The following is a 26,986-nucleotide window of genomic DNA, read 5'->3' on the forward strand; positions in this document are numbered from 1 at the left end:
TCATGTGGATGATGATCCCGTAGGATCTTGTGTGGATAATGAGTCTGTACGACCTTGTGTGGATGATGACCCCACACGACCTAGTGTGGATGATGACCCTGCGTGACCTTGTGTGGATGCTGACCCCGCATGATCTCGTGAGGATGATGACCCTGCATGACCTCGTGTGGATGATGACAGTGCAAATCACATGAAATGATGACTTAGTGCAATCTTGTATGACTAAGTCAGTGCACTGCTAGGTAGAGAAGAATCTTCTGTGGTTTCCAAACTCACTGAGAATAAGATTCATGTCCCTGCGCTGGCTCACATGGTCCCCAAGACCTGGCCCTGTGACCTCTGGCCACTCTTCTATTATTCCCCCTCACTTACTCCCTCAAACATGCTGGCCTCAAGGCCTCTCTGCTCCCAGTCCCTGTCCCGAGCACCACCCCCCCACCCCGTCCCGCAGGTACCCCCTCGGCTCACACCTGCCCTTCCTCCAGGTCTCTGCTAGAATGCCTCTCGTTTGACAAGCCGTCCTGGCTCCCACAGTATTTACAGGGCCAGGACCCACCTGGGCCGACCTGAGCACCTGGAGAGCCTCCTAACCCTGCGCCACCCCCTCCATCCTGATAGGCTGGTCCCATGTGCCGTCACTGCTCATACGGCTTAGCCTCTGTCTCCTGCACTGCACGTAAGCTCCGCGATGATGGGGGCATTTACCCCTGGCCCTGCTGCCCGGACGGTGCAGGCTACACATGCTGGGCTCCCTGAAGGTGCTGTGGGGATGAGCAGAGCTCAGTGAGTGTCACTAGGGTTTCTATGCCTCCCAGAGCCCAGGTTGGGGTGTGAGTAGAAGGGAGAGTAGAGGGAACGGGGGTGGGGGGGCTGCTGGCTCCTGCAGGACCCGGGACTGCTGAAACGGTCCTTCCCCGCCTCCTACCACCCACCTCTGGCCACTGAAGGGGTAAGCAAGGGGGAGGAACCAAGCAGAGCAGGAGGGGAAAATGAGGCCACAGCAAGAGAGAGGGGGGTCACAAGATGAGCAGGTGCGACAGAGCCAAGTGGTGAAGAGGCGGTACCAGGAGGGGGTCCGCGGCCTGGGCTTCACCTGGCAGAGGATTCTGAGCAAGCAGGGGTCCTGCGAATGGGAGAGCCCGGGGATTGCATGCCTTGGCCTGACCTCCGAGCAACCCTCCACGGAGGCCAGCGGGGGAGGCCAGGCTGGGGGACCACTTACATATGAAAGGTTTGACGGTGCTGTGGATGTGCTTGTGCTGCTTGAGGCCCGAGGACGTGGCGAACGTCTTCCCGCAGTCGGGGCAGGCGTGAGCCCGGGCTCCTACGTGCTGGGAGCGGATGTGGCGCTGCAGGTTGCTGGGGTCGGTGAACACCTGGGGGGACAGACGCCATTGCTTGCTCCCCCGTTGGCCCAGTTCCGGCCGCTGGGTGGGGCCCTCAGTGCTGCTCTGGCCCCTGCACTGAGCCTGTCCGGGAGGGGTCTCTGCTGTCGGGGTGACCCCCGGATGACCTCAGGGGAGCCACCGAGCCTCCCCCCAGACTCTGCGTCTCCGACAATCATTCCCGGGGGAGCTGCGGCTGGGATGCTTGAAGCGAGAGCTCAGAACGCATTTTTAGGCCCAAGAGCTCTGACACACGGGTGGGGGCAGGATCCCACCGCGGAGAGGACAGCGTCTGGTCTCCCTGGCCTCCTCCCTAGCTGTGTGACTGGGCGCGCTTCCTTCTTCCCTGGCAAACTGAAGGGCCCAAAGGACTGCAGGCATCTTATCGGCTCCGCACGCTTCACCAGCATGTTCGTTGGGCGGGGGGGCGCGGGCGGGAGCGGCAGGTGCGTGTGCATGTTACCTTCACGCAGTTCTCACATTCGAAGCGCTTGCCGCTGTCATGGGACATCTGGTGGCGGATGAGGTTGGACTTCCAGTTGAAGGCCTTGGGACACTGGTCACACTTGTACTCTCGTTCCTCTGTGTGCACGACCATGTGCTGCTCCAGGCTGCACGCGGACAGGGGGCGGGGTCACGGGGGGCTGCCTGCCTGCCCACTGCCTGGCGGCCCCCAGCCCCCCAGCCCCGCTCAGAGGTGAGAGTGAGTCTTGGCAGCGGGTCTGTCCACCTCCTCTCTGGACAGGTCAACAGGACGGAGGGGCAGAGACGGCCCTCCCACAGCACATGGGGAGGAAGTGGTGCCTGCACAAAGCTCAGGCCCTCATCCAAGACCACTCCTCCAGGCAGCCAGAGGCAGGGCAGGACCCCAGCTCACAATGCCTGGCTGCTCGTCAAGATGATCTTAACCTTGAGGCTAACCTTGGGCCTCGGAAAAGGGGCACAGAAGCTTCCGACATTGCCGTGAGCCCCAGAGAGGGGGCGAGGCGCAGGAAACCAAGGCCACCCCTGGCCTCCCCGCCACGCACACACCAAGGAGGTGGGCTGGGGGTGAGCGGGTGGGTCTCCAACTGCGGCCTGATAAGGTGGGGAGAGCCCAGCTGCTGGGCAGGGGCGGCTGCACTTGGATGAAGGCACAGTTCCTGACCCCCTCCTCTCGGGGGACGTCCTGTTTCCCCTCCTGTCCCAGGTGTGACCGTTAATCTCTGTGAGCAAAGCAGCAATACATCACGGCCCGTTAATTACGGGGCCCAGCCATCCATTTACATCAGAAACGCTTGGTTCTTGAGCACTGGCAGATTGTATCTTTTTCCCTGTTGTTAATTGTGATTTATGTGTTTATGTAAAGAAAACACGGACCCTCTTGAGCAGCGCTTACCGCCGAGGGCCTCAGTCGGGATTTGCCCAAACGCTTATTTTCTCAGTCATCTGTTCGGGGCGGAGGGTTTCCCGTCCCTGGGGAGGCCACGGTGGGATTGGCGTCCAGTTCCCAGCAGTACCAGAGCCACTTAGGGACCTGACGGGGCTTTACTCTGACCTTGCGAGGCCGCCCTAGAGACATTCTCAGAGGCCGGAGGAGGGGCCCACCTTGGAAAAGTCTTCAGGCTTCCCTGGAGCACTGGGACCTCAGTCCTGGCTCTCTCCCCACACAGCCCAGAAGGTTCATCTTTCTTCAGGGTTCCCATGGGTCCTCAGGGTGCCCACCTTCCCGGGGAGGGCCGGCTTGTGCCCGTGTCCCGCGGCCACACTGCACCCACGCCTGTGAGGTCTCCCAGGACAGGTGGGGTCCATCCGTGGGGAGCAGAGGCAGGTGGCTGGGGTGGGGGATAGGGGACCCCTGGGTGGCCCCTTCCAGCCCGTGCCCACCGTGTGAGAAGGAGTCCTGTGTATCCAGAGGGTCAGGGCACTCCATAGATCCCCGGGCAGCAGGGTGCTGCCATCCCCCCATCCTGGTCTTGGACCCTGCTTCAGAAGTCTCCTTGGGGCTTGACCCTGCACATCTTGGGGTCTGGCCTGCGTCTCTCACTCTGCTCCAAGCCTGTTTCCACAGCCGAGCCCTGCCTGTACAACGGTGGGGCCAGCGAAGTCTCTGCCGGGCCACTTGCAGATCTTCTAGGGGCGGCGGGCTCGGACCAGGGGCCTGGCCTTCACAGCCAGAGTCAGGATCCCCTGTGGCCTACCGCCACCAGCTCCTGGGCTCCTCAGTCCCTGATGCTGGATGACTGGGGGCACCTGCCCCCGAGGTGTGCCACACTGGAGGGGACCCTGCCTCCACCTGTGCCTGGAGCTCTCCATGTGTCAGTGTGGACAGGGCTGAGGGGCCAGGACAGATGTCTGCCTTTCCCCGGTCTCCCTCTGCGCTGCCAGGGCCCAGTGAGGCTGCGGGGGCCGGGGGGGCTCCTGGGGGGCTCCTGGGGGGCCTGGAGGCTGGGGGAGGGGGCGGGGGAGGGGGTGGGGCAGGGCAGGGGCGGCACCTGTACTTGGTGGGGAACATCCGCTCACAGTCCTTGCACTCGTGGGCCTGCTCGCCGCCGCCCCCGCCGCCGAGCCCCTCCGGCTTGAGCCCGTCACCCAGGCCCTCATAGAGCGGGGCCCCCACGGAGCCACACGCGTACTTCTTGTGTCGCCGCAGGTCCGGCTTGGACTGGAAGAGCTCGTCACAGGCGTCACAGCGGAACGTGGGCTCCTCTGCTGGGGAGACAGGAGGGAGGTGGGTGGGGAGCACGAGATGGGGCCCAGGCCCCGGGCCCGTGGTGGGGGGTGCGGGGGGCCCTGCCTTCCACGCGGGCTGTTCCTGCTTCCTTCCTGCCCCCGCTTCCCAGACCTAGGTGTGGTTGCCTCAGGGAGCTGGGGACCGCGTGGACCCTGTGTCTGCATCATCAGAACCGCCGAGAAGCCCTGGGCCCCACCCCGCATGGCAGGAGGCCACCCTGGGCTTGAGGAGGCCCCGCACTGGGGAGCAGAGAAGGAAGCTGGCGAGCGCTTTGTTTATGAATTAGGAGAAAACACAGGCCGAGCTCTAATGCATCTCATAAATTACCCTCGCCAAGGTCAAACAAATTAAAGGGGGGGGGGCAGCTATTATTCAGTTTACGAGGCGGCATCCTGACCACCGTGCCAAGCCAAACAGTCAGCTCAAAGCCATAAATTTCCCCGGGGAGACGACCTCTGGGCCCATCCCCAGGCCCCACCCCAGGTGACGGCCTAACAGTAGCTTCTCCCAGAGCGGGCGTCCCCCTCCCTGCCCGAGGCGGGGAGAGAACACGTGCAATAAAAGCTCTTGCACAAATGGATTAAAAGGTGTGCATGTGTGTGCTTGTAGTGAGTGTGGGAATGCATGTGTGCTCGTGCACAGGCGTGTAACTGTATAGGTGTGAATGTGTGTGTGGGTGAGCATGGGTGTGCAGCTGTGTGTGCACAAAGTGTGTGAGTGTGTGCATTGAACATACCTGCATCCACGTCTGTGTATCTTTGTGGGAATGTGTAGGAACATTTGTGCATCTACACTTGTTTAGTGGGTGTGTATATGTTTTCACCTGATGTGTGTGAGTGTGCATATGCTTCTGTATGCGGCTGCATGTGTGAAAATTTGTCTTTTCCTACGTTCACGTGTGCACGCGGGTGCGCCTGTTACATACCCGCATTTGTGCTCATGGCTGACCACGTGTCATGCGTGTTAAGTGTGAATGCGTCAGTGCACACATATGAGTGTGCAGGTGTGTGTGCATGTTTTAGTGTGTGTTTACGTGCATGCGTGTGTCTGTGCACCTGTGAGTGTGTGTCTGAGTGCGAGTGTGGGTATGTGTGTGCGTGCGAGTATGCGTGCAGGTGCAGCGCTGAGCTTTAGTGACCTTGGCCTGACTGCAGACCGACATGACCTGACCCCGAGGGACGTCGAAGCCAAGGAGCCAGGGACTTGGGGGGCAGGCAGAAGGGGGCTGCCCTCTGTCTCCTCTCGTGTCAGAGAGACCACCATAACCATCTGAGTGCCAAGGAAAGGGCAGGGGAGTTTACAGCCTGGGCAGGGGCTTAGGGGAGAGGGCTGGGGAAAGCGAGGGCCACCCGCTCACGACTAGAAGCTTCCCTGAGACTATCCTGGAGGCGCCACTCCCGGTGCCTGGTCACACCCAGCATCTCCACTGGCGGGCACCCGGGTCCCCCTCCTCCCTGACACCACGGGGCAGGCTCCCTGGGAGCTGGCTCTGGGGTGCACCTGGCTGGACCCCCAGGGCTCGGATGACACCTTCAGAGGCACAGATGTGATTTCTGTTCACATCTGTGCATGGAGGTAGATATGTGGGTGCCAGGGAAGGGCCCTGGGGACGGGCCGGGCGGGCCCCTGTGCTGGTCCAGGCATCCCGGCCGGCTTGCTGCGGACGGCCTGCTGTCAAGGAAGTGTTCGCTTGGAAGAATACAACACAAACGGGAAAAGCAGCTCACGCTGAGTCTGGCAGCCTGGGGCTGAGAGCATGGGTTTGAGCCTCTGGGCTTGGAAGTCTCTGCCCCAAACATCTCCCAGAAAGGCCGCCCCTGCAGCTTGTCCCGGACACATGCTGAGCTGCAGAATTGACGGGAGGGAGGCAAGGCCAGCCGGTCCACGCAAACCCCAGACACGGGCTGGAGGAGACGGGGAGGGTGTGCCTGCCGACACCGAGGCCGGCAGCACGCAGGCAGAGCAGGGGCAGGAGGAGCGGGGGCGGTGGGGCCCGCGGCCGCCTGGAGCGCGAAGGCGGAGAAGATCCTGAAACAAAAGCCATCCAAGTACGGGGCCGGTCCCCAGGTAGTGGGGTGGAATGCTAGGCCAAGGCCAGGGAGGATGCACATCACAAAATAATCCCCCTGCAAGTCTACACAGCGTTGTCTTTGAAGTAGAATTCGAGCTCACGAACCCTTCAGGAGAAACGTCTCCTGGGAAAATAACGTGAACAGCCGTGGGGACACTCGAGGTCTCGGGAGCCCGCACCCAGCCGGCACCGAGCTCGGAGCTTCATGCTGCTGGTGCATTGAAGGCATCCACGCGCACCCAGGGGCAGACGCTTTTTACGGCCGCCTGATGACGGGTAAACGGAGGCCGGGATGCTGGGAGAGGAGGCGGCAGAGCCCTGTAACCAGAGCCGTGGCGCCGGGCGGGGCCCAGGAAGCCGGGTGGCAGAGTCCCAGCTTCCCGCCAGGGGCCCAGAAGAGCGCCAAGCGTGGTGTGTGCGCTCTGAACGGCCTGGCATTCCCCGCAGGCCCTCCTCGTCTTTAGAGATGTGGACTTCCTCTCCATCTGAGGACCGAGAACACCATTTCAGAACGGAGCCGGATGCCTCGACCCCACAAAGCTGCCCCTGTGGGTTTGTTCTGACTTCCTGGGGCCCTCCCACCGCCACCGGCGCCGTGAGTCAGTTCGAAATGCCAGTTGGTAGTTTACTCTTTCTGGACCCGACTGGGAACAGTCACAGAAGTTGAAATTCGAAAACAAAGACAAGAAGAAAGGCCAACCCCACCCATCCATACCACCGACCAACTTAACTTTCTCAGTTTTGATCTGGAATTTGGACTTAAAATGAAAACTGAGCCCGATTCCCACGCTGATGGCATGGGAGGACATCCTGAGGCCGTGAAATGGACCGGGGAGATAACTGTCGCCCTCCTCCCCTGCCTCCTCATCCCTCCACGGACTCAAGTTTGCCCCAGGTGAAGGATGGAGCTGGGGGCTGGCCGTGAGTGAGCCTGGCCACCTCCCCCCGCCCCCCGTGCTGCGGTGTGGACAGGTGTCCCAGCATCCTCCACGCAGGTAAGGCAGGCATGCAGCGCCCATGCCCGGGGCTCGCTGGATGCGCCACGAAGGATGCGCACAGCCCATGTGGTCCACTGCCCAGCACGATAATTCCATATTAAAAAAAAAAAAAACTAAAAGAATATGTTACATTCTGGTTATATTATGTTACATTGTATTATATGGTATTATAGTAGATCATGTTGTTGTATTATGTTATGTTATGTTATATTATATTATAATCTGTCTCATATGCTTTATACGCAGTTCACTGCATCCTCTTGACTTCTTATGGCGGGTGGGGGGGAAGTTAACAATTTTGAGCCTTTCTCAAAAGAAAAGCATATTTGAATGGAAATGATTTTCTTTATTTTTTCCCAAGAGCAAGAAGCTTTCCTGAAAGAGAAATCTTTCCCCTCTCCACTGAGAGTAAAAACAAAATAAAAAGTCGCCGGAACTAATGAATCCGAAAGTGGCTTCCCTCTGCTCTGAGTCACTTGCAGGGAAATTGGAAGTGCATTTCTTTGCAAAGCTGCGGCTTTGAAAGAGCATTCGCAGGCTCAGACCCGCAGGCCCGGCGCGCTCTGCCCCCAGCGGGCTGGCAACCCGGGGCCTCTGTTTCTTCCTCGATACCTGAACGTTGTCCCCCCGCAAAGGCCCCTGCCCCCAACGGCAGCACACAAAAATTGTGATTCGGGACTGAACTCCCTCCATCGGAATCTGGTGGGGGGTCCGTGGGGGCCGCGGGCTGGGGCAGAAGCTCCACATTCTCCCCAAACCAGACCGGACCCGGGCGTGGCAGCCCAATGTGGCATGTCAGGTGTGCGCCTGGCTGTCTATCTGCAGTTCCATCAGCAACTTTTCATGGCAGAGCAGGAATGTAACAGAAAAATAAATCAGTGCCTAATGGCTTCAGAGAGCCGAGGGGGACACAATTATGTGGCATCTACATGCTAATCTACCAGACTGAGGCTCAAAAGCGCTCGAGAGCCCACTCCAAATTCCTGCCGTGATAAGGGGCCTCTGCATTTAGCTGGGGCTGGGATAAAAGATTTTTTATGATAATTATCTTAGTGAGGAACATTTTTGCATTTTCTTTCTGTGCGATTCCGAGTTTAGCTGGGGAGGGGGCGGCTGTTGGGGGGCAAGGGGGTGACCGCGACAGCAGAGAGTATGAAAAGTCAGACATTTGAGGCTGGACCATTATGTGTGGCAAGCAATTAGCCCACAAATGTTTGATGAATTATTAGGGAAATGTGGACCCAGCTTATTTGAGATTGGGGGCCGGGGTTGGGGGGGGGGTGCGGCGTGGTGGTGGATAGCAATCGAGGTTTTTAAAACCTTTTGGAAGAAAGAAGTTTCATTACGCAAACGAAACCTCCTCGCCGGGTGCTCCCCTGAGGTAAGTGGGTTTATCTTTCCGAGTTCTGCTGCGCTACCTGAGCTCTATCGGTCTTTTCAACAATTATTTTAAGGAAAATGAGACCATCCCCTCACGACCCAGACCTCAGCCATTTATTTTTCTTTTCTCGATGGCCTAATTAAAACCAAACTTCAGAGGCGCATACAGATAGGATCCGGCTCTGTGGGCTCTGGAGACATGGCCCGTGAGGAGGAAGGACCCTCACTGCTGGGCCACGCTCGGGATCGGAAGGGTAAATTAAGGCAGAGGTCTCTGCGTCTGCTCCCAGGCCCAGCCAGGGCCACTCCCTCACGTAACATTATCAGAGGAACTTGCGGTAAGTGGCGTTAATCATTAAGCCTCTGTGCCTTTGGAGGGGAGGGAAAGAAAGACAGGAAGGGGAAAACCAACCTCCCCCCTGCTCCAGCGTGAGCGGAATCACCAGCCCCCGCCAGGAGGGGAGGCTGCTTTTCTGCTCACTTGCGGGGTCTCGCTCCAAAAAAAGACACCGTGTGCTCGGCAGCGGCACGCAGGGAGTTAATGGATAGTCGTCCGCTGCCAACACAGCGCTCCTCGGATGGACTTAAAAACGGTTCCAGAACCCCAAGGTGAATGGCACATTGCTTCACAATGTGGATGAAGGAAAATAAATCTGCATTTCAGAAATCCTAGCCTCTTTGCAGCAGGAATTTTTCTAACGTCCTCTGCGATGCACTCGGGTGTGGATGGGGGTGGGGGGCAGCGAGCCCACTGGACAAGCACCGAGCGGAGGGCAGTGGGAACGCTTTGGGTGGACAGTTGGAGGATCTCAGCCGCCATCCCTGCCCCTGGGGGACCCCCCTCAGCGCCCCGGGTTCCCTCTCACAAAATCAGTTTTCCCTTAACCTTTCTCTTGGACTTCTTGCTGTTCCCTGCAGACAGGCATGGCTTTCAAAGACTCACACGCCGTCACTGCTCTCTCTTAAATGAGCCCCAAACGTCTCCCATGGCTCTGGAGGGCGACGGTTTCCAAGCCACAAAACTTTGTGTTTTTTGTTTGTTTGTTTTTTGTCTTTAAGTACTGAGGAGAGCAAACCATGCTGCTGCTGATAATAATAATATAGTTTAACAAATCCCCCCAGGATTCTACCACGGCAAAGATACAATGCCACACGACACCCGTTCACTCCTATTGTCTGAAGGGCTATCTTGAATGCGGCGTGTAGCTCGTATAACCCGCAGATGCTTCGGCTGAGAGGTCGGGAGGGGGGCCTGGGGCCGGAGCGCAGGAGTGCGGCCCCCGTCATGCGGAGTGACGTGACGGGGAGGCCTCAGGAGCTCCTGCAGGGCGGGGGGCTTACCATCCAGACTGGGGGGCACCGTCCCCAGGGAGTACGCGCCTTCCTTCACGTGCACCAGCAGCTCTTCCCCGGGCTCAATGTCCTTGATGACTTTATAATAAATCTAGGGCGGAAAAGCAGAGAGAAGGGGTGAGGGCGGCCGTCCTTGTAGCTCAGAGGCCACGCTGGGTGCACGCAGGCGATGCTGCTCCTCGCAGGGCCCGGCCTGCCGGCCACTCGACCTGCCTACTAATTGCTGCTAAGAGGTTCCCCTATGGAACTTGGTAGAATATGCTCAGAAGGACTAGAGTCCCTTTTAATTTGTTTCATCCAGTTGTTGGATGTTGGTAAAGGGGATGCAAGTTGAAATCAGTGAGGATCAGCCCGAAAGTTCCCAGGCATGGGGTGTCCCAGTGGGAAATATCAGGGAGGGTCTCTCTTTTCATCCGGGAGCGGTGCCCGGCTTGGTTCTCAGGCTCCTCTTCTCGGTGTGTACACAAGACACACTTTGCTGCTGGGGGAGGTGTGGGCTTGGGGTCTAGAGGGGGTCAAGAGTGAATCTGCATGTTTTGAAAATGGCCATGAGCTCAGACAGAGGCTCTGTGGGCCCGGGCAGCAGGCTGGGAGTCTCACATGAGCGGGGACACCCTTTGCAAGGGAAGCAGAGGGGCACGAGTGCCTGCCGCAAGCTCGGTGCCTAACAGCCGTCGGGGGCTAGACGGCGTGTCCCTGAGAACAGGGAGGGGTGCAGGGGGCTCAGGGCAGATCCTGCAGCCTGGAGAAGCAGACTCTGAGGTCAAGGGGAGGTGACTTTGGAACGGCCAGCCTCAGTACTCCGAGGAGCTATGTAGTTTGCCGACACACGTCTGGAAAAGGGGCCGTCTGCCCTGGAGGTGTGGCCAAGATCTGGGAAACCCTACAGCTCAGAAGGGCACCAGGGCAGGCCTGTTTGGGATGGCACCCAGGGAATGGGTTCCAAAGGCCTGGGTGACTGTGGGAGAGGACCGGGGTCTTCCCTGCCTGGGACCCCCTGCCCTCTCTGGAGAGCAGTGACACAGGTCCTAGGTGGGGGGCAGGTCTCAACTCCTCACATGAGTGGGGCTGACACCGGGGATCTTGCATCTCAAGTCCAGAAATGTCAAACAGCCAATCATCTGCCTACCACCCTGGGTCTCTATCCAGATAACAGTAACCAAGGAGCCCGAAGGCCCAGCCGCAGGACTGACCAGGAGGCCAGAGAAAGACCAAGACGATTCCACCTGCCCCGGGAAATGCAGGGGTCCCGGCTTCTCCAGACTGATTCCCTCCCCCCATCCCCGGAGGCCCTCCAGCACTGCCCTCCTCATGGAAGACCTGGGGGTGAGGAATCAGGCCAGACTGTCCAGCAGCAGTGGGACGTAGCTCAGATACCCAGAGACTGAGCTGGGCACATGGCCCGCACACCACTCCTGCCTCTCCCCTCGCCCCCAGGCCCTGGGAAACATCCAGGAGGCTGAGCTTCCTCCTCTCTTGTCGGGCCCCTTTTCCCCTCCACAGGCCCTGTCCGTGTGGACTCCCTCACAAACCGCGGGTCCTGACTCAGCCCGGGACAACAGCAGGGAACTCCCGAGAGGACACACAAAGCCCCACTGGGTCCCCAGCCGTCGCCTGGATTTACTCCCAGGGCACCACAGCGGTACCAACAGAGTGCACAAACTCCCTCTCCCCTGTACTCGTTAATTTTATTTGGCAATTGTTCTCAGATACATCGCGAATTAGTGATGAGATTTTAAAATGGAGAGTAGAATCTGGACCCTACTAACTTCTGTAATTAAGCCAATTGTTAAGATCCCAGTTTTGTGTCATTTTATCTAAAAAAGGACAGTGGCCAAATAATTGTTTCACAAAAATCACACTTGAGCCACTGCATTTCAAAATGGGGTCCAAAGTATATGGGACACTCCAACAAAGCCCGGGAAGCCCCGAGCGCGCGACTGGTTAGGCGGGTCATTCATTCAGCGGGCTCAGCACCCTTCCATGGGCCAGCGCATCCAGCAAGTGCATTCAGCGCAGCACAGGCTGGGGCCCGGCTGGGGACAGAGGAGGGTCTGTGCCGGCTTCCCTCGGGGCCCCGTTAGAGGGCAATGTGGGCCCGCCCGCCGCTGCGTCCCTCCCCGAGGCCCCGCTCTGACCTGGCGTCCCGCTCCGTGCGTGCCCGGCTCCCGGGGCCGCGTCCTCCCTCCGGCCAGGCTGCTGGGCTCCTACTCCGGCCGGCTGGGGCTGGCGGGTGGGGGAGCTGGGCGCGGCCCGCCTCCCCTCTCCGCCTCCCCGTCCGACCCCCTCAGAGGGCCACCCGGCCTCCGGGACCCCCCACCCTCCTCACCCCCCTCTCCGAGTGCCGCTGGCTCTCCTGGGACCCCCCCCACCCCGGCTCTCTGGGCTGCTGGACCTCCTGGAATCCCCTACCCGCACTCCAGGGCCGCCGAGGTCCCCACCCCTACACCCCTCCCAGCTTCGAGGGCTGCCGGACCTTGCTGGGACCCCTCTGCAGCCCCCACCCGCACTCCCAGGCTGCCCAGCTTCCCCGGGACCCACGCTCCCGCTGCCGGCACAGCCCAGAGCCACGGAGCAGAGGGAGGGTCTAGCGCTCTTGGCCGTGGGGAGCAGTTTTGTACCCAGCAGGCACCCCCTCCCCAGCCCAGGACCGCGAGACAGTCCTCCAGGCACCTGGCGGGGCTGGAGCGCAGGACACGAGGGCAGTGGCCTGGACTTTGAGCGGCAGATGGAATTAATCGCTATTAGCGCTAATTGCAGGGCCGGGCCGGGTGCGGGGCGGGGGTGTCCCCAACCTGCCTCCACCTGGAAGGGGGGCGGGAGGTGAACAGGAATCAGCATGAACTTTGCCGAACTCCGCGGGTGCTGAGGGCAAGGAGGTGTGAGGGCGACTCTGGTGCACACAGAAGCCGGGTGTTTTTACGACCTGTTCCCACTGGCACAAAGGCCTTATCAGCCAGACACGCGGAGAAAGTCACGGTTCCAGGTCCGCGGGCTCTGCCCACTTCCCGGGACAAAGGCCGGCTTCGGCTTCAGTGCGACTGAGGCCTCTGGGGCGTTACGGATTGCGCATTTACTGAGCTGAGCCTGTAATCCATGATTCCTGAAGCCCCTGCAAAATTCCTGACGTGGGTTGGTAAGCTCCCTTCCACTGTGCACCCCTTGGGGGGGTGGTGGGGGTCTGTTCCTCCGGGAGACAGAGCTCCTCCCCTCTGATGCCAGGTCAGCCGCTGCGGGGAAAGGAACGACGGCCGTGCAGGGGACAGCACCCCAGAGCCCCACCTCCCCCTCCCCCCCAAACAGCTGCAGCCCCCAGGCCCCTGAAACCCTGTCTCAGGGCTCCGGGTGTGCGGCTGGGCAAGGCCCAGCTGGAACCTTCCTTCTGGTTTCAGGATCTGAGAGCGAGGGAAGCCACAAGAGCTGAGTTCACGGGAGCCAATCCACGTCTGCTCTTAAAGAGCTTTCAAAGGAACGAGGCCAAACAGACCGGCTCTGAAGTCAGGTCCTTGTTTCAAAGTCGGCGGGTCCACCGAGTGTGGGCGAACTGCACCAAACCCGGGTCCTCCGAGAGACAACTGTGCTCTCTTCCTCTCTGTCCCGACACGGGGAGCCGGGTCCTTGCAGGTGGACGGAGCTCGGGCACAAGTGGGTGAACGGCCATGTTCTCAACACCAGGTGGGGAAATTGCCTGAGAAAAGTTGGGTTTCACACAGGCCATGCTCATGCACACAGACCCTTGCTAAAGACGAACGTCACTGTCCCCTTAACAACATTCTTTCAGACCAAATAGTTCAAATTTAAAATGGCTGTCAGGTTGGTCCACTTCCTCGAATTTGTTTTTTAAATATCAAATCAACTCACAGGGATAGACACTCATCTTGAATATGGGGATTTAAGTTCCATGATTTTCATTCCTACTTAATTGTAGAACCTTACAATTTAAATTATGAGGAACTCCACCTAAACTACCCTGGGGGGCAGTGAGGAGGCGGGGGGGGGGCGGCCACACTCCCCCCACCGCCCCCCTGCCGCCCCAGAGTGGATGCGTTTCTCAGAAACATGAGGGTGGCCCAGCGCTCCCTGCTTGGACCAGTTTGAGAAACGTTCAAGGAGTGTCTCGGTAACATGAGCGAAGTGTCTTTCCGTGTGTCTGTCTGTCCATCCTGGCTTTGGGAATTGTGCTGGAATTTGCGGAGGCCCCTGGTGTGCTATGTGAGGGTCTGTTCACGAGAGACAAGCACCCAGCGAGTGGAATCAGAGTGGCCCGGCTGGAGGGAGGACGCCGGTCCTTGGGCTTCTTTGTCTCTCAGGGGCCCCTGAAGAGGCCCGTGCGGTCTCACCGCTTTGGGGACTCTGCAAATGCTCCTGTGAGTCTTCACTGCTTGCTCTCCCCAAACCGTGGGCCGTCTGTGCCTGGGAAAGGCTGCGGACACCGGGCCCTGAGGCTGCCTGGGGGCTTGAGCATTTGGAGTTTACAAAACCACGGATGCCAGAGCAGGGACACGCAAACAGTTCCTTCCCCCGGGCGACAGAGGAGACGGCTCGGCGTGCCTGGGGCTCGCCACGCTCCTGTCTTCCCCTGCGGGGCTGAAGCAATTGTGTCCACATCCTCACGGTCTTGCTGCTCTGTCCGGTCACCTTCCCAGGTGCACACACGTGGGGAAAAATCCAGCCCATTTCTCTCTGCCTTGGCGGTGCAGTTTGGACCTGGAGAGTGCGTGTATGCATACACAGACGTTCCTGGCCGCTGTTAGAGCGACGGCTTCAGCCCTCTTAGGTGGCGTCTCCTAATAAAGTATTCCATTTGATGAATCCTGACAAGTGATCACAGCCCATATCGTGACGGCACGGTTGAATTTATATCTTATTCTTTGCCGAAGAGAGAGAATCTGCTCTCAAGAGGGCGCCGTAAAATTCGGCAGCTTTCGGACTCAAAGGCATTTGATATATACGTTGAGTCTTTTGTAAACCCGCCAAGAAACGCTGCAATGAATCCCCTGCCCTTTTCATTTCAAAGGGGAAAGTGTATCTAATTGTTTGCGAGCTACCATTGAAACCGGCCAATCGGTTTACAATGTTTAATTTAGAAAATCGTGGGGGACTAGAGCAGAGGGAGGAAGGAACAGGGTGCTGGATGCCATCCCGCGAGTGCCAACCCCGGCGGATCGCTCGCACGCTGCGATAGGCGACGGGCGACAGGCGGAGGGGTCCGCGTGGAGGGAGAGGAAGCGAAAGCAAAAGCGAAGCTGCCTGGGCAGTGCGCTCAGCGGGGAGCACCGGGTTTGCATTACGAGCGAGCCTTAGCTCTCGTGCCCGCGTGGTTATCAGTCGGCTCATCTGCGAACGAAATGCCTTTCTTTAACACGCTCGTCTGCTTCCACTTTGGGGAGCCCTGGCCCCTCTGCTCCGGGGAATGTGCTGGTGCTGTTGGGGATCCCCCACCGCCTGGCCGGCCGTGGGGGTGCGGCGGGGGCCTCGCGGCCTCTCCTTGGTGTGCTGGGGGGGTCTGGAGCCCCTGAGTCATGCTCCCCAATGTCTGTTTGTGACCCCAGCACCCTGTCACGCCATCCTCAGCCTCACTGGCCACGTGATGTCCCGCCACCAACATCCTTGCCCTGGGGAGGCAAGGTGGGACCGGGAGAGAGCCGCGCGGTGACCAGGCCTCCGCGCGCGCCTTATTCCCCAGCTCTTGTTTTCACTCTGAACATTGAAACCGATCCAGGGACAGACCCTGTCTGTCTCCTGAAACATTTCAAACAAACTTGTTTGCTCATAATTGCAGGAGAAAGAACCACCCAGGGGTGATCTGAGTGTCTCAGATTTTCCTAAAGGAAAAGCAGGAGCTGACGGGCGGCAGGGGGAGAGGGAGGCGAAGTCGCCGGGGCCAGAGGAGGCGTCATGCCACCCAGACTGAACTGAGGTGCCCATGGGCTTTCCCTTGCCTTCTGTTTACGCTAAGCAGGAAAGGTAAATCAAAGCACCCCAGTGTCTTCGGCTGTGATCTGACCACCCCCAAAAATCCCAGAGAAAAGCTCCGTCCCCCCAGCTGCCTGCTGTGGACGCTTTGTTCCCAGCAACCTGGCCACCCGTCTGCAGGCTCCACGCGGGTAGCAAGCCCCAAGTCACTGTTGAGTTGATGGGACTGAGTCCAGGAGGAAATTCATGGCCCGGCGTGGCCTCTGCTGAGCTGGGCTCCCCCATCCGGAGCCGCAGAGAAGACAGAGCAGAGTGACAAGCAGGCCACCTGTGCTTGAGGCCCCCTGGGGCTGGGACCTCTCAGAGCCACAGGGCGCCAAGAGGGGGGTCTCGTGGCACGAATGAGAAGCTGCAGGCAGGGTTGAGCTCACGGCGCGGGTGCCACAGTGCACGGAGACGTGTGGCTCTCTCCAGAGGCCACGTCTCCTGTTCAGAGCTGCCTCCTTCTCTGCCCGATCATTTCTTCTGGGAGCTGTGACTTCAGAGACTTTCTCTTCTCGACCCTGAGACCCCCTCCTGCCCCATCTCCTTCGTCCTCTCAAAATTGAGGCTCAGGTCATGTGACTTGAGCTTCTGAAAACCATCTGGCAAACCCCACCCTGCATTATGGATCTTCGACTTTCAGTCTGGATGCTGTCCCTTCTATGTCCGTGCTGTCGGGAGCTGGTGTGTGTGTGTGAGATGGAGAGAGAGAAAGGGGGATTGTTCGCTTCCGTGCATTTGTGTGTGTGCGTGGCAGGGGGTGTCCATAAGTGCAGGAAATCCTGGTTGAAACCCTTGGGATTACGGAAATCTGAGAAACCCCATTAATATCATGTAATGTTTCCTTCTCAAAGAGAAGGCTGTCTTCAAAAATCTTTGTTTTATTATTAATATTTCAGGGACATTTTTATTCCACTTGGTGGCAACCGGTGTTTCCAACAGTCAGGATGGGAGGGAGGCACTTTCTGTGGCCACCGAGAGGGAGCAGGTCAGCCTTGGGGAGATTGCTGAAAAAATTGTTTTTTTTTTTAACTAAAAACAGTCTATTATATCCCTTTCAAAAAGACATTTCTAGGGGCACCTGGGTGGCTCAGTTGGTTGAGTGTCCGACTCTTGATTTCAGCTCGGGTCGTGATCTCACAGTTGTGGGATCTAGCCCTGCTTTGTGCTCCGCGCTCAGCGTGGAGTCTGCTTGGGATTCTCTTTCTCCCTGTCCCTCTGCCCCTCTCCCCGCTCATGCTCTCTCTCTCTCTCAACATAAATAAATAATTTTTTAAAAAGTCATTTCTAAAATTCGCTTTATTCACCCAACGAATATTGAGTCCTGTGTGGATTTATCTAAGAGCAGTTTCTCATATTATAAGAGTTTAAAACTATTAGTATTATTTTGCAAAGGAAACTATGCCCCACAATTTGCACATTTTCCTCTGATATCTGAAATGCAAAGGCAAGACTTTGGGATGAAAACTGAGGCACCTGACAGCCTTCCGAGCACCTCCTGACCTGGTGCCCGGGCGGCCTCCTGCATCTCCCCTACTCCTGCTTCCCTGCGTGACTTGGAGGCCACTCCACGCGGCTGGTTAAGCCTGCAGGTGCGCCTCCTCGGGAGGGACGCTGGCGGGCATCTCATTGCTCTGTAACACCAGGAGCAACCGCGTGGTCCTCGGAGGTGCTGCAAGGGTGGGGGGCTCCTCTCGCCCTCAGAGGGCTGGGGATCTGAAATGCCCCAGGTAGAACAATTTCGATGCTCCGGGTGATGTCAGTGTTGCATATGCTTAAATGGGCACCCCAAATTCCCTCTGAGCTTGTGAGCTGAAGTAGGGATAGTTAATCCCCAGAGGCCGTGCTGGAGAGAAACATCCAGCAGGTGGGGAGGGGTCTGAAGGACTTTCGATGTTATATTGGGTTTGAGTAAAAGAGCCGGGAGCGTTTCTGACCCTATGCTGGACCCTTGGGAACAGTAAGCGTTGGGGGACCAAAGTGGGGCTAAGAGAATCAATAAGAGTTAAGGACTATCATTCCGTCCCAGCAGAAAGTATCTATCCCCTGGTGGAAAGAGATGGAAAGACGTTGCTGCAAAGCAGTCCATTTCACGTGGAGCGGACATGCACGCTCCCCTGAAATTTAATAATAAAACAAGGATGTTTGAAGACAGGCCCCTCTTTGAGAAGCTCACACATCTGTTTGCTTTTCCAGAAGCTGGCCACAAAAAGGTACCTACTTTGCTACTAAAGTTTGGCTCAAACTAGCAAACATCTTTCTTAAATAAAGAATCCGGATCTTTCGTTACTCTATTCTGTATCTCACAAAAGTGCCCTCCCGGGCCTGGCCCCACGGTGCTCCTTCCGTGGCCCCCAGCTTCCGGACACACGACCGAGGTCACCGCGGTCCACAGAGGAAGGGGCATTGGATAGCACATCTCTCTCCACGTGCCTACATCCGATTCTCCTTCACTCACATTTCACCTTCATTTGGAGGAAGGAAAAGTATTTTTTTTAAGTTCTCATTTTTTATGATTCTTCTTTTGCTTCAATTTCTGCAATATTTTTTTGTAATCAGAAAAAAACCCACCTAATCTTCAAAATGCTGGGTTCTAAGTACAAGCTGTAGACATCCCAGGAGCAGCGGTGGATTCAAACTTCACCAGTTTGTGAAGCAAGCACCAGCTTGTGTCCAGCAGGAATCTGCTCAATCCAGGCTGGGCCCCAGGGCTGAGAAGGAGCCTGAGCAGAAGAGGGAGAGCCGGAGGGCAGCTTATGGGGGTCCTAGGGACCTCCCTGGTGTGTGCTCTCTGTGTTTCTTAATGCAAAACTGTTTCTCTGAAGTCAAGAGCCTCGAACCGCTTTTAATGGTTTGCACAGGCGATGGGAGAATGTACCCTTTGTTATGTGGTCTCTGAAAACATTTTTGAAAGCAGTGGAATCCCTTTTGCAGATGAAATCTCATGTGTAACCCCAAGAGATTATAGGCAAAAGCAAACTGCTCTGATGGGAGAGGCTGGGCTCCCCAACATCCCGAGGAGCCCAGCGCTTTGGGAGCTCAGTGGAAATGTGCCCGAGGGGCCTGGCTCTGGAGCGTGGAGGCTCCAGGGGCCACTTGCAAACTTGTAATTAAAGACATAGACTAAGAACTCCCAGCACTGGGGATGCGTGGCCTTCTTGGTCGAAAGAAACTCTGCATATGGCATCTTCTATCCTGCTCCACTCACGGCCTGGACGGCCACCGCGAGGAATGAGGGCCAACAGTGCTTGTGGTCCTAGGGCAGCGTGGACCATCGCTAGTGTGGATCCAGCGTGCTGAGCGGGGTCCTCGACCTCAGGAGGGTTGGCAGCAGAAGTGAGGTGTCCCTTGGCCCTGGTGGGGCCAGGGGCTGAAGTCAGGGCCACCGAGCTCAGGAAAGATCAGTTTGCTACCAGTGGGGCCAGGATTTTTTTGCCCAAACAAGGCCGGTTCCCTCCACAGGCTGGCTGGGAAGCCACAGGGATCACAGGGCGCTCCCGGAGGGCAGTGCTGACCCTTTCTGAGAGAGCTTGGCCAGACTGAGCCCCAGAGACAACAGTTCATAAGCGATCGGCTGGCTCTGCACCCCTTCCTGGGGCAACATGAGCAGGGAAGAGGACCCCTGTGGTTTCAGGACCTGCCGCTCCCGCGGCTTTCCTTCATGGAAACCACCATCTTTTGGTTCTTGAGCCCCGGCAAGCTGCCAGCTGAGGTCTCTGATGGAGCAACCGTGGGGCGTTGCTGAGCTCCCGGAAACTCAGCGCTGGCCAAGTTTCAAATCGCTGCCCCCGCCATGGGACAGGGCTGGGCAAAAGTCCTTGGCAAAGCTGCAGCCGACCTTCACCTCGGCAGGCCCCTCTCATCGGTCTGGGGGCCGAGCCCCCCGCCCCTCCAAGGACCGCTCCGAGGGCCCGTGTGCAAACTCTGCACCTACCTGCTCGTTGATCTGGCACATGGTGAGGTTCTGGTCATCGCAGGAGCATGCCACCCGGATGTACTTGAGCCAGCTGCCGGAGCCTGCCTGACCAGCATCCATGCAGAGCCTCTCAGTGCTCAGGTCTTCGGAGATCTGGCGGGGGGAGAGAGAACCGGGGAGGGTCAGAGGCATCCTATGTGCGAGAGTCTGCACATTCTGCGTTTGTCCAATGAGGGACCAGGTATTCGGGCCCTGTGGGAAGGCAGCCCAGCATCTGGGCCTCAGCACACCCCCTGGGCAATGGTGAGGTCCTTGTCCCACCCAGCTGCCCATCCCAGGAGCCTCTGAGAGCCCGGCAGAGAGGTGGTAGGAAGGCCCTTTTGCTCACCGAGCAGACTGCTGCCCTGGCCTGGTGATGAAGGGAGCCCCCAGGGTTGCAAGAAACCCCAACAGAGCCGTCCCACATGTGAGAAAGCAGAGGTCACTGCGTCTAAGAACAGAGCCTTCTGTCAAGAGGAGTTGGGGCGTTGGGCTGCAGAAAAACATTCTAGAAGGTAAAGGTGTTGTTGGGGTGTGTGGCTGCGTATGAGTCGGTGTGAGTGTGCATATGCACGCCTATGTGCGTGTGCGCGCGCGTGCATGCCCACACTAGCATGCACATAACCCCGACGTAAGAAAAACATGCCCTTTTCTTAAAGGTGGAAAGTTTCCATTTGACACCTGGGACCTGCAGAGGCCCGGCCTCTCAGCACACCCTCGGCGGCCAGCACGCCTGTGACTGGCATTATTAACTTTGTTGTTGCCACTGATTTCTGAACGTGCTTCTTAGGGTGTGCATCTCTGAGCGGGTCATTTACTAGGAGACCTGAATGCTCCCTGCTGAAGAGGGATGCCCCTGGACCTCTGGACCCTGCGGGGAAGCTGCAGCTGGGTCCCCTCCCATCCCCACACCTGCTCTGTTCAGTGCCTGCTCCAGGTTCTGATTCTAGAGCCTGGGAGCCAGCAGCATCTTGGGACAACTTCCTGGGAAGTCCAGCCCCAGCTCTTAGAGGGTACGAGGGAGGGGCTGAAGCCTCAAAGTAGGAGAGGGTGTCCAGGTGGGCAGGGTGTCCTGGTGAGCAGGGGTGTCCTGGTGAGCTGGGGTGTCCCGGTGAGCAGGGGTGTCCTGGTGAGCTGGTGCGTCCTGGTGAGCAGGGGTGTCCTGGTGAGCAGGTGCATCCTGGTGAGCTGGGGTGTCCTGGTGAGCAGGTGTGTCCTGGTGAGCAGGTGTGTCCTGGTGAGCAGGGCTGGCCTGGTGAGCTGGTGTGTCCTGGTGAGCAGGGCTGGCCTGGTGAGCAGGGCTGGCCTGGTGAGCAGGTGCGTCCTGGTGAGCAGGGGTGTCCTGGTGAGCAGGGGTGTCCTGGTGAGCAGGGGTGTCCCGGTGAGCTGGGGTGTCCCGGTGAGCAGGGGTGTCCCGGTGAGCAGGGGTGTCCTGGTGAGCTGGTGCATCCTGGTGAGCAGGGGTGTCCCGGTGAGCTGGTGCGTCCTGGTGAGCAGGTGTGTCCCGGTGAGCAGGGGTGTCCCGGTGAGCAGGTGTGTCCTGGTGAGCTGGGGTGTCCTGGTGAGCAGGGGTGTCCTGGTGAGCAGGTGCGTCCTGGTGAGCAGGGGTGTCAGAAGCACCTGGTAAAGTCAGGGCAGGGGGTAGTGACCTGTCGCAGCAAAGACCGAGGAGAACGATTCCAGGCACCGTAGCCTCTGATCCCTGGAGCGTGTCCCAAGGGCCTGTTCTGAATAATAGGGACCTGGGAAGGGCAAGAGGCTGTCCCCCTGAGGCCTGGAGAAGCGGCTTCTGACCAGTGACTCAGGATGCTTTGTACCAGTTCCGACGCTGCCCAGATGTCCACTGACACTTTCTGAATGGCCAAGGGCCGCGCCTGGCCTCTGGGCCACGAGAAGACACGGTTTTGGGAGGCAGGAGTGTCGCTGCAGGATGCACAGAACCTGCTTCTCCTCCGTCCGCCCTTGCACACGCGGGGCTCCCGGAAACTGCACCCTCCTGCGCGACAAGTCTCAGAGCCGAGAGGCCTGGGCCCAGCTTGGCTGACGTCTCCGGAGGCTGATCCGGAAGGGACTTGGAACCTGGCTGCCTTGGATCTGTGATTCTCCTTTCTGGGGGGGCTTTTCCCAAATGGGCCTAATTCTGAGAGAGGGGAGAGGGGCCAGGAGTCCTAGCCAGGGGGGAGACAGAGATGGACGGGTGGGGTTGGAGGGGCAGCGTGGCACAGAGAAGTCCTCCGTCCAGCCCCCAGCCCTCTGCCGCCTGTGTCTAGACCCTCAGGGTGCCAGGGGGCACAGGGGGCATCTGGAGGCCACCGTGGGCCGGCCGGCAGGGGGAGGACCGCAGGCCCACATGGGAGGGGCCCCTCTCTGGGCACTAATGCCTCTGAGGGCCCCCCCTCACGCCTCCCACCCCAGTTGCAGGAAACCCGCAGAGAAGACCCACAAAGCAAAACCTGTGGTTCGAGGCGCCTCGGCTGATGGGGCAGCAGCAGTGCCCTCCTCTGCCGCAGGGGGAGCGGGGGGCTGAGCGGCCAGAACACGTGCACCCACTCCCCCCGCCGCGGCAGCCCGGGCTCTGGGGCTGCCCACCCCACGGCCTCCGTCTCTGTCCACCTGCGCCTGTGGCACAGAGGTGCTGGCTGCCCGGCTCTGCCCCCCACCCCCCTGCCCGCCGCCCCTCGGGGCCTACTTGTATCAGGCCTGTTGCTTCACCTTGACCGGCACGAGGCCGTCTCTGCAAGTGGTTGCTAGGAGTAACCCCTAACTAACCAGCTAACCTCTGCTCTGAGTGCTTGGAAGCCCCTCTCCATCCCGTTTGCTCACGGGTGAGTGTGCGTGTGAGTGTGTGAGGGGCACTCCGGTGGGGGTGGGGGGCAGTCTGTTGTGTTTTTGGGAAAAGACAAACCAGCCCCAATGAGGAAGTGGCCCGAGGCAGCCTGCGGGGCCCACCTGCCCCCACCAGAGGCCTCAGTTTCCCATGCCTGCACCCTCCCTGGGGGGCCTTGCCCCTCCGAGTCCTTCTGCGCCACCTTTCTCCACGCCTGCCTCTCCCGTCTGTCTTCCCCACACTGCCCCGCATGGGAATGGCCTGGGATGCGGGTCTCAAACGCAGACTTGGGGGTCGCAGGCCAAGCCCCTGACACCGGGCGGGGACTCTGTCCTGCAGGCTCCCTCCCCAAAGGGTTCTTGGCTTTCTACCAGGAAGGGAGCTCTGTGCCACATGGGGGGCAACTCTTCTGCTGACCCCCTGTCTCTCTCACCCCAAAGAGGGTGCTTGACCCTTCGGGTGCCCCAGGGACTTGTCGTGGGGGCAGGTGAGGAAGAGCAGAGGGACCCGAACTGCCTGTGGTGCTGGGCTCCTGCAGGGTCCTGCCCCCACCCCCTCCCCCCATGCCTGCCGTCTGTGAACCAGCACACCCCACTGCGAGCACCCCTGTGTGCCCAGGAGCCCACTGCGCTGCTGGCGGCCTGGTTGTCCCTGACCCCACGGCGCCACGGGCAACGCCTTCTGGAGGGGCAAACCCTGCCTTCCGGTGAGCTCGCTCGGTCCTCGTCCGGCCAACCTCTCTCCTTTCCGTAGGTTGGCCCCTGTCCTAACTCTTCCCTGTGCCGGGCAAACCACTCCGGGTCTCTCAAGCGTGTGTGAAGGGCCGGTCACTCAGCCACACGGACACTCCGGTGTGTTTCCACCCCGGCCAACAGCCTCCCTCCCGGTGACTCCTGGGAAATGCCCCTCCCCTTCAACCCAGAAGACCTGGTCCCCCAGCCCCTGACCATTTGGCTGGTCACGGGGTGGCAGTTACCTCCTGGCAGGCGCTGAGGGTCAGAGGAAACCCCTTCTCCCTGAAACCCTTCCTCTGAGCAGCGTCAAGTGAGCTGCAGGCCCTTTCCTCCAGAGAAGGCAGAGGTCCCGGTCTGGGGGCCCTGAAGCAGCAGTGCCCGCGTGGGGAGAGGGCCCAGGCCTGTGTCTGCCACCACGGTTGGGCGTCGGAACCTGAGCTGTGTCAGGGGCCCGAGGGAGGGTCTCTGTGCCTGCTCCAAGACCTGCAGGGTCCTGGAGTGGGGAACGCAGGCCTGGACGCCACAGGTCCCTCTCTCTGCCTTTTTCACAGTGAGACACTCCAGCACCCGTGGGATAGGTGAAGGCCACCCCTCCCCAGCTTAATGGCAGGGCTGAGGCCTGCTCTGGCCCCAGGAGGCCACGACAGTCACAAGTGCATGGGAAGGATGAGGGCTGAGCCCCGATGCTGCAGGATGCACGAGGAGGGAGGAAGGGGTGGCCCAGCCCTCTGGGCACCTCCTCTGGGCTCCTGGCCCCTTTAGCCAGCAGGGGCCTCCAGGGCCTTGGGGCTGAGTCTCCTTCCAGATTTGAAATCTGGCTCTCCTGCCTGATCCCATTTCAAAGCCTTGCTCCGGGTTATTTGGGGCCGAGCCTCGGGAATCCCAGAGCCTCCAAAGGAAGCTGCCCTCCTGCCCATTCTCCCCACTCAGCCTCACAGACCTCCCCACCCCTAGTCCCCCTGCCAGGTCCCCCAGCTCATAAATCAACCCCATCAGAAATGCTGAGTTATGAAGCAAAAGGATGGAAAAATTCTTGTAACCTTGACAATTTTTTTTGCACATCATTTGAGGTTTCCTGCACTTCTAATTTGTGGGCTCTCTGCTGGGCTGGTTCTCTCACATTTAATAGGTCCGGCCAGCCACCGGCCCCGTCCGGGGTGTGCGCACAGGCGGGAACGCCGAGGCGTCTGTCGTCAGCTCACCTAATGGATTCCGAGCATGTAGCAAGGCGTGGGCCTGGGAGTCTGCCCTCCCGCCACCCCGGTCTGGGGCAGTCAGGCAGCTCCGTGGAAACCCGGGCATGGTGTCCACCCGTGGCAGTGGTGGGGGGAATGGGGGAGGGCCTCTTTCTCCTTCTCTAAGGGCCCACACAGCCGCGTGGGTCTCTTTTCTGTCCATAGGCGCACACACGCATACACACACACCATGGTTATGATTTATGGGGTCCATGAGTAGCTGAAACAGAAAGTCCATTCTTGTGACGGAAGGAGGTGGGGGAAAGGCATTCTGGAAACACGTCTGTCCGGGTGTGGACACGGAGCCTGGATGAGTTCATAAATCCCCGTCCTGCCTCTCATTATGGGGCTTGGCGGTGATAGGACCAAGCACTAACCAGCAATGTGGCAGACAGGAGTCCCGGCAGGCAGGTCGTGGGCCTGGCCCCCCACCTGCTCTGGCTGCGAGGGAGGTGGGGGAGAGAGGGGGAGGGAGGGCGGCGGCAGGGGGGGCAGTGCAGGCCAGAAGGGGGCTGCTTCCAGGAAACACAGGTAGCTTGTGGAGGCCGTTTCTCTAAGAGAGAGGCCAGCCTGGCTCCTGAGCTCGTGCAGAGACAGGGGCTAGACAGCCCATGTTTTTTGGGGCTTTGCCCAGAAGAAGCTGGTTGGGGCTCCCAGATCGCCTCCAGAGCAGAGGCTGGGGTATTTAGGGGAGACAAGGGCCAAGGTCATTGGTCGCAGAGACCCAAGAGCACGGCGCAGGATGAGGATGATGCAAGAAGCAGCTGGGGCGCCCGACACAGGCTCTGATGGTCCACGCCGGGGGACTTTGCTCTCGAGCCCACCAGGTGCACAGACTCTGTTTAGAGCCGGACCCCAGAAGCCAGACCCCGTAGTGTTGTGGAGCCCACATGCCTTCAAAGAGCCGAAGAAATCCACAGCCCAGCAATTCCTCAGGCGGCCAGATGCCGCGCGGAGCGCGCAGGTTCTCGGCCTGTCTCCCGCTTGGTGCCCAGACGCGCGGGGCTGCGGCTCTCCTGGGGTGTGTGGCTGGGCGCCCGAGGCTGCTCCCGCCGCAGGGCTTCCTCTCGGCTCTCTCTGCCTCCTACTCCGTCCCTCCCCTCCTCCCATCAGACTCAGATGTTCATTCCCCTTCTCCTGCCCAGGCGGGGAGACCCTCCCAGCAGTCGCGGGGTTCTCGGAAAGCTGTTGGGGAAGCACAGAGTTTCAGCCTGGTGTCCTGCAGCACCTGAGCCCTCCCTGGGTCCCCTGAGTGGGACTCAGACTCCCCGATCGTCATAGCACAGGGGAGAAGGAGAAGGGCCTGGCAGGGCTCTTCTGAGCTGCCTGGGGCAGAACCCCGTTCACCGGCCCTTGGTGTGAGCTGAACACGACCCCGCTCCAGGGGTGTCCCCCGCGCTCTGCGGGCTGACGGCATGGTTGGGGGCTGGGCTTCCTCCCAAACGTATGTCCGTCAGCCATGGGCTGTGGCCCTGACCCAAGACAGACACACGGGCAAAATGGTGATCAGACTAGCAAGTTCAAGGGTCCAAGGAAATAAAGGAATGAAAAACCCCTCAGAGGGGTCAGCGACGGTGGTGGTGGTGAGGTCCGTGCAGACCTCAGGCCCAGCAGCTGAGACGTCTCCACAGGCAGCCTGTGAGGTGGGCAAGGAGCCTTGCAAAGGGGCAAGCACCCCGTCACTGGGGGAATTCAAGGAGGTCTTGGTGGCCATCCCTCCAGGGTGCTCAGAAGGGTGGCTGGACTTTTTGAACTCTATGTGCTTTCCCAGCCCTGAAATTGCATAATTCTTCATTTGACAACCCTGGGGGTTGTCTGGGGTCCTGCCTCAGTTTCTCCTTTGGAACTAGAAAGCCTCTCCCCTGATTTCTGGCCGTGTGGAGGCCTGTGGCTCTGCACACAGGGGGTGACTATTGTGAACAGTTGTTTCTCCTTGGAAGCTTGTTGAAGACACCCAGATCGGAGCCCCGGGCCCACACCGTGCCTGGCCCCGAGAGTGTTCAAGTGTGCGCACACTGTGGGGCCGTGTTTCCGGCTACTGATAGCTGGGGGGGCAGTGGCTTCCCTGGCTGGTTGCACCTGCTTGTGGGCTCTTTAGAGATAGGCTGGGGGCTCTGCCCACCGCAGGGGGACAAGGGTACTGGCCAGAAGCAGGGCCCTTCTCTGGGCCTTCTGGGTGGTCAGGAAGTAGTCACCTGGCCAGCCAGGAATCTTTAGGGGGTGGCCCCAGGACCCCAAAGGGGACAAACCAGCTCTGGCCGAGAGTAGGAGAGGGATACCCAGCAAAGAGACTCCATCCTCTGTGTCTCCCTTCAAGAGCCCTGTTGTCCACTCGTGTGTGGGGCTTTCTGGAGTTTTTTGGGGGTGTTTTCAAAGA

The 26,986-nt window shown here is 59.2% G+C and overlaps 1 protein-coding gene across 1 annotated transcript in view; it reads right to left on the bottom strand.

Moving 5' to 3' along the window:
- The window catches only part of PRDM16 (PR/SET domain 16), a 312,060-nt gene that overhangs the window by 28,949 nt on the left and 256,125 nt on the right, over nucleotides 1-26,986 (bottom strand). Inside the window, exons 4-8 of the mRNA XM_032395196.1 lie at nucleotides 19,793-19,927; nucleotides 9,889-9,991; nucleotides 3,860-4,076; nucleotides 1,849-1,996; nucleotides 1,223-1,376 (exon numbers count right to left, since the gene is read on the bottom strand). Of these exons, the coding sequence (XP_032251087.1) occupies nucleotides 1,223-1,376; nucleotides 1,849-1,996; nucleotides 3,860-4,076; nucleotides 9,889-9,991; nucleotides 19,793-19,927 (757 nt within the window). The remainder of the gene's footprint in view (nucleotides 1-1,222; nucleotides 1,377-1,848; nucleotides 1,997-3,859; nucleotides 4,077-9,888; nucleotides 9,992-19,792; nucleotides 19,928-26,986) is intronic.

Source organism: Phoca vitulina, unplaced genomic scaffold (genome assembly GCF_004348235.1).
Source record: "Phoca vitulina isolate PV1807 unplaced genomic scaffold, GSC_HSeal_1.0 scaffold2, whole genome shotgun sequence".
Classification (NCBI taxonomy): Eukaryota; Metazoa; Chordata; class Mammalia; order Carnivora; family Phocidae; genus Phoca; species Phoca vitulina.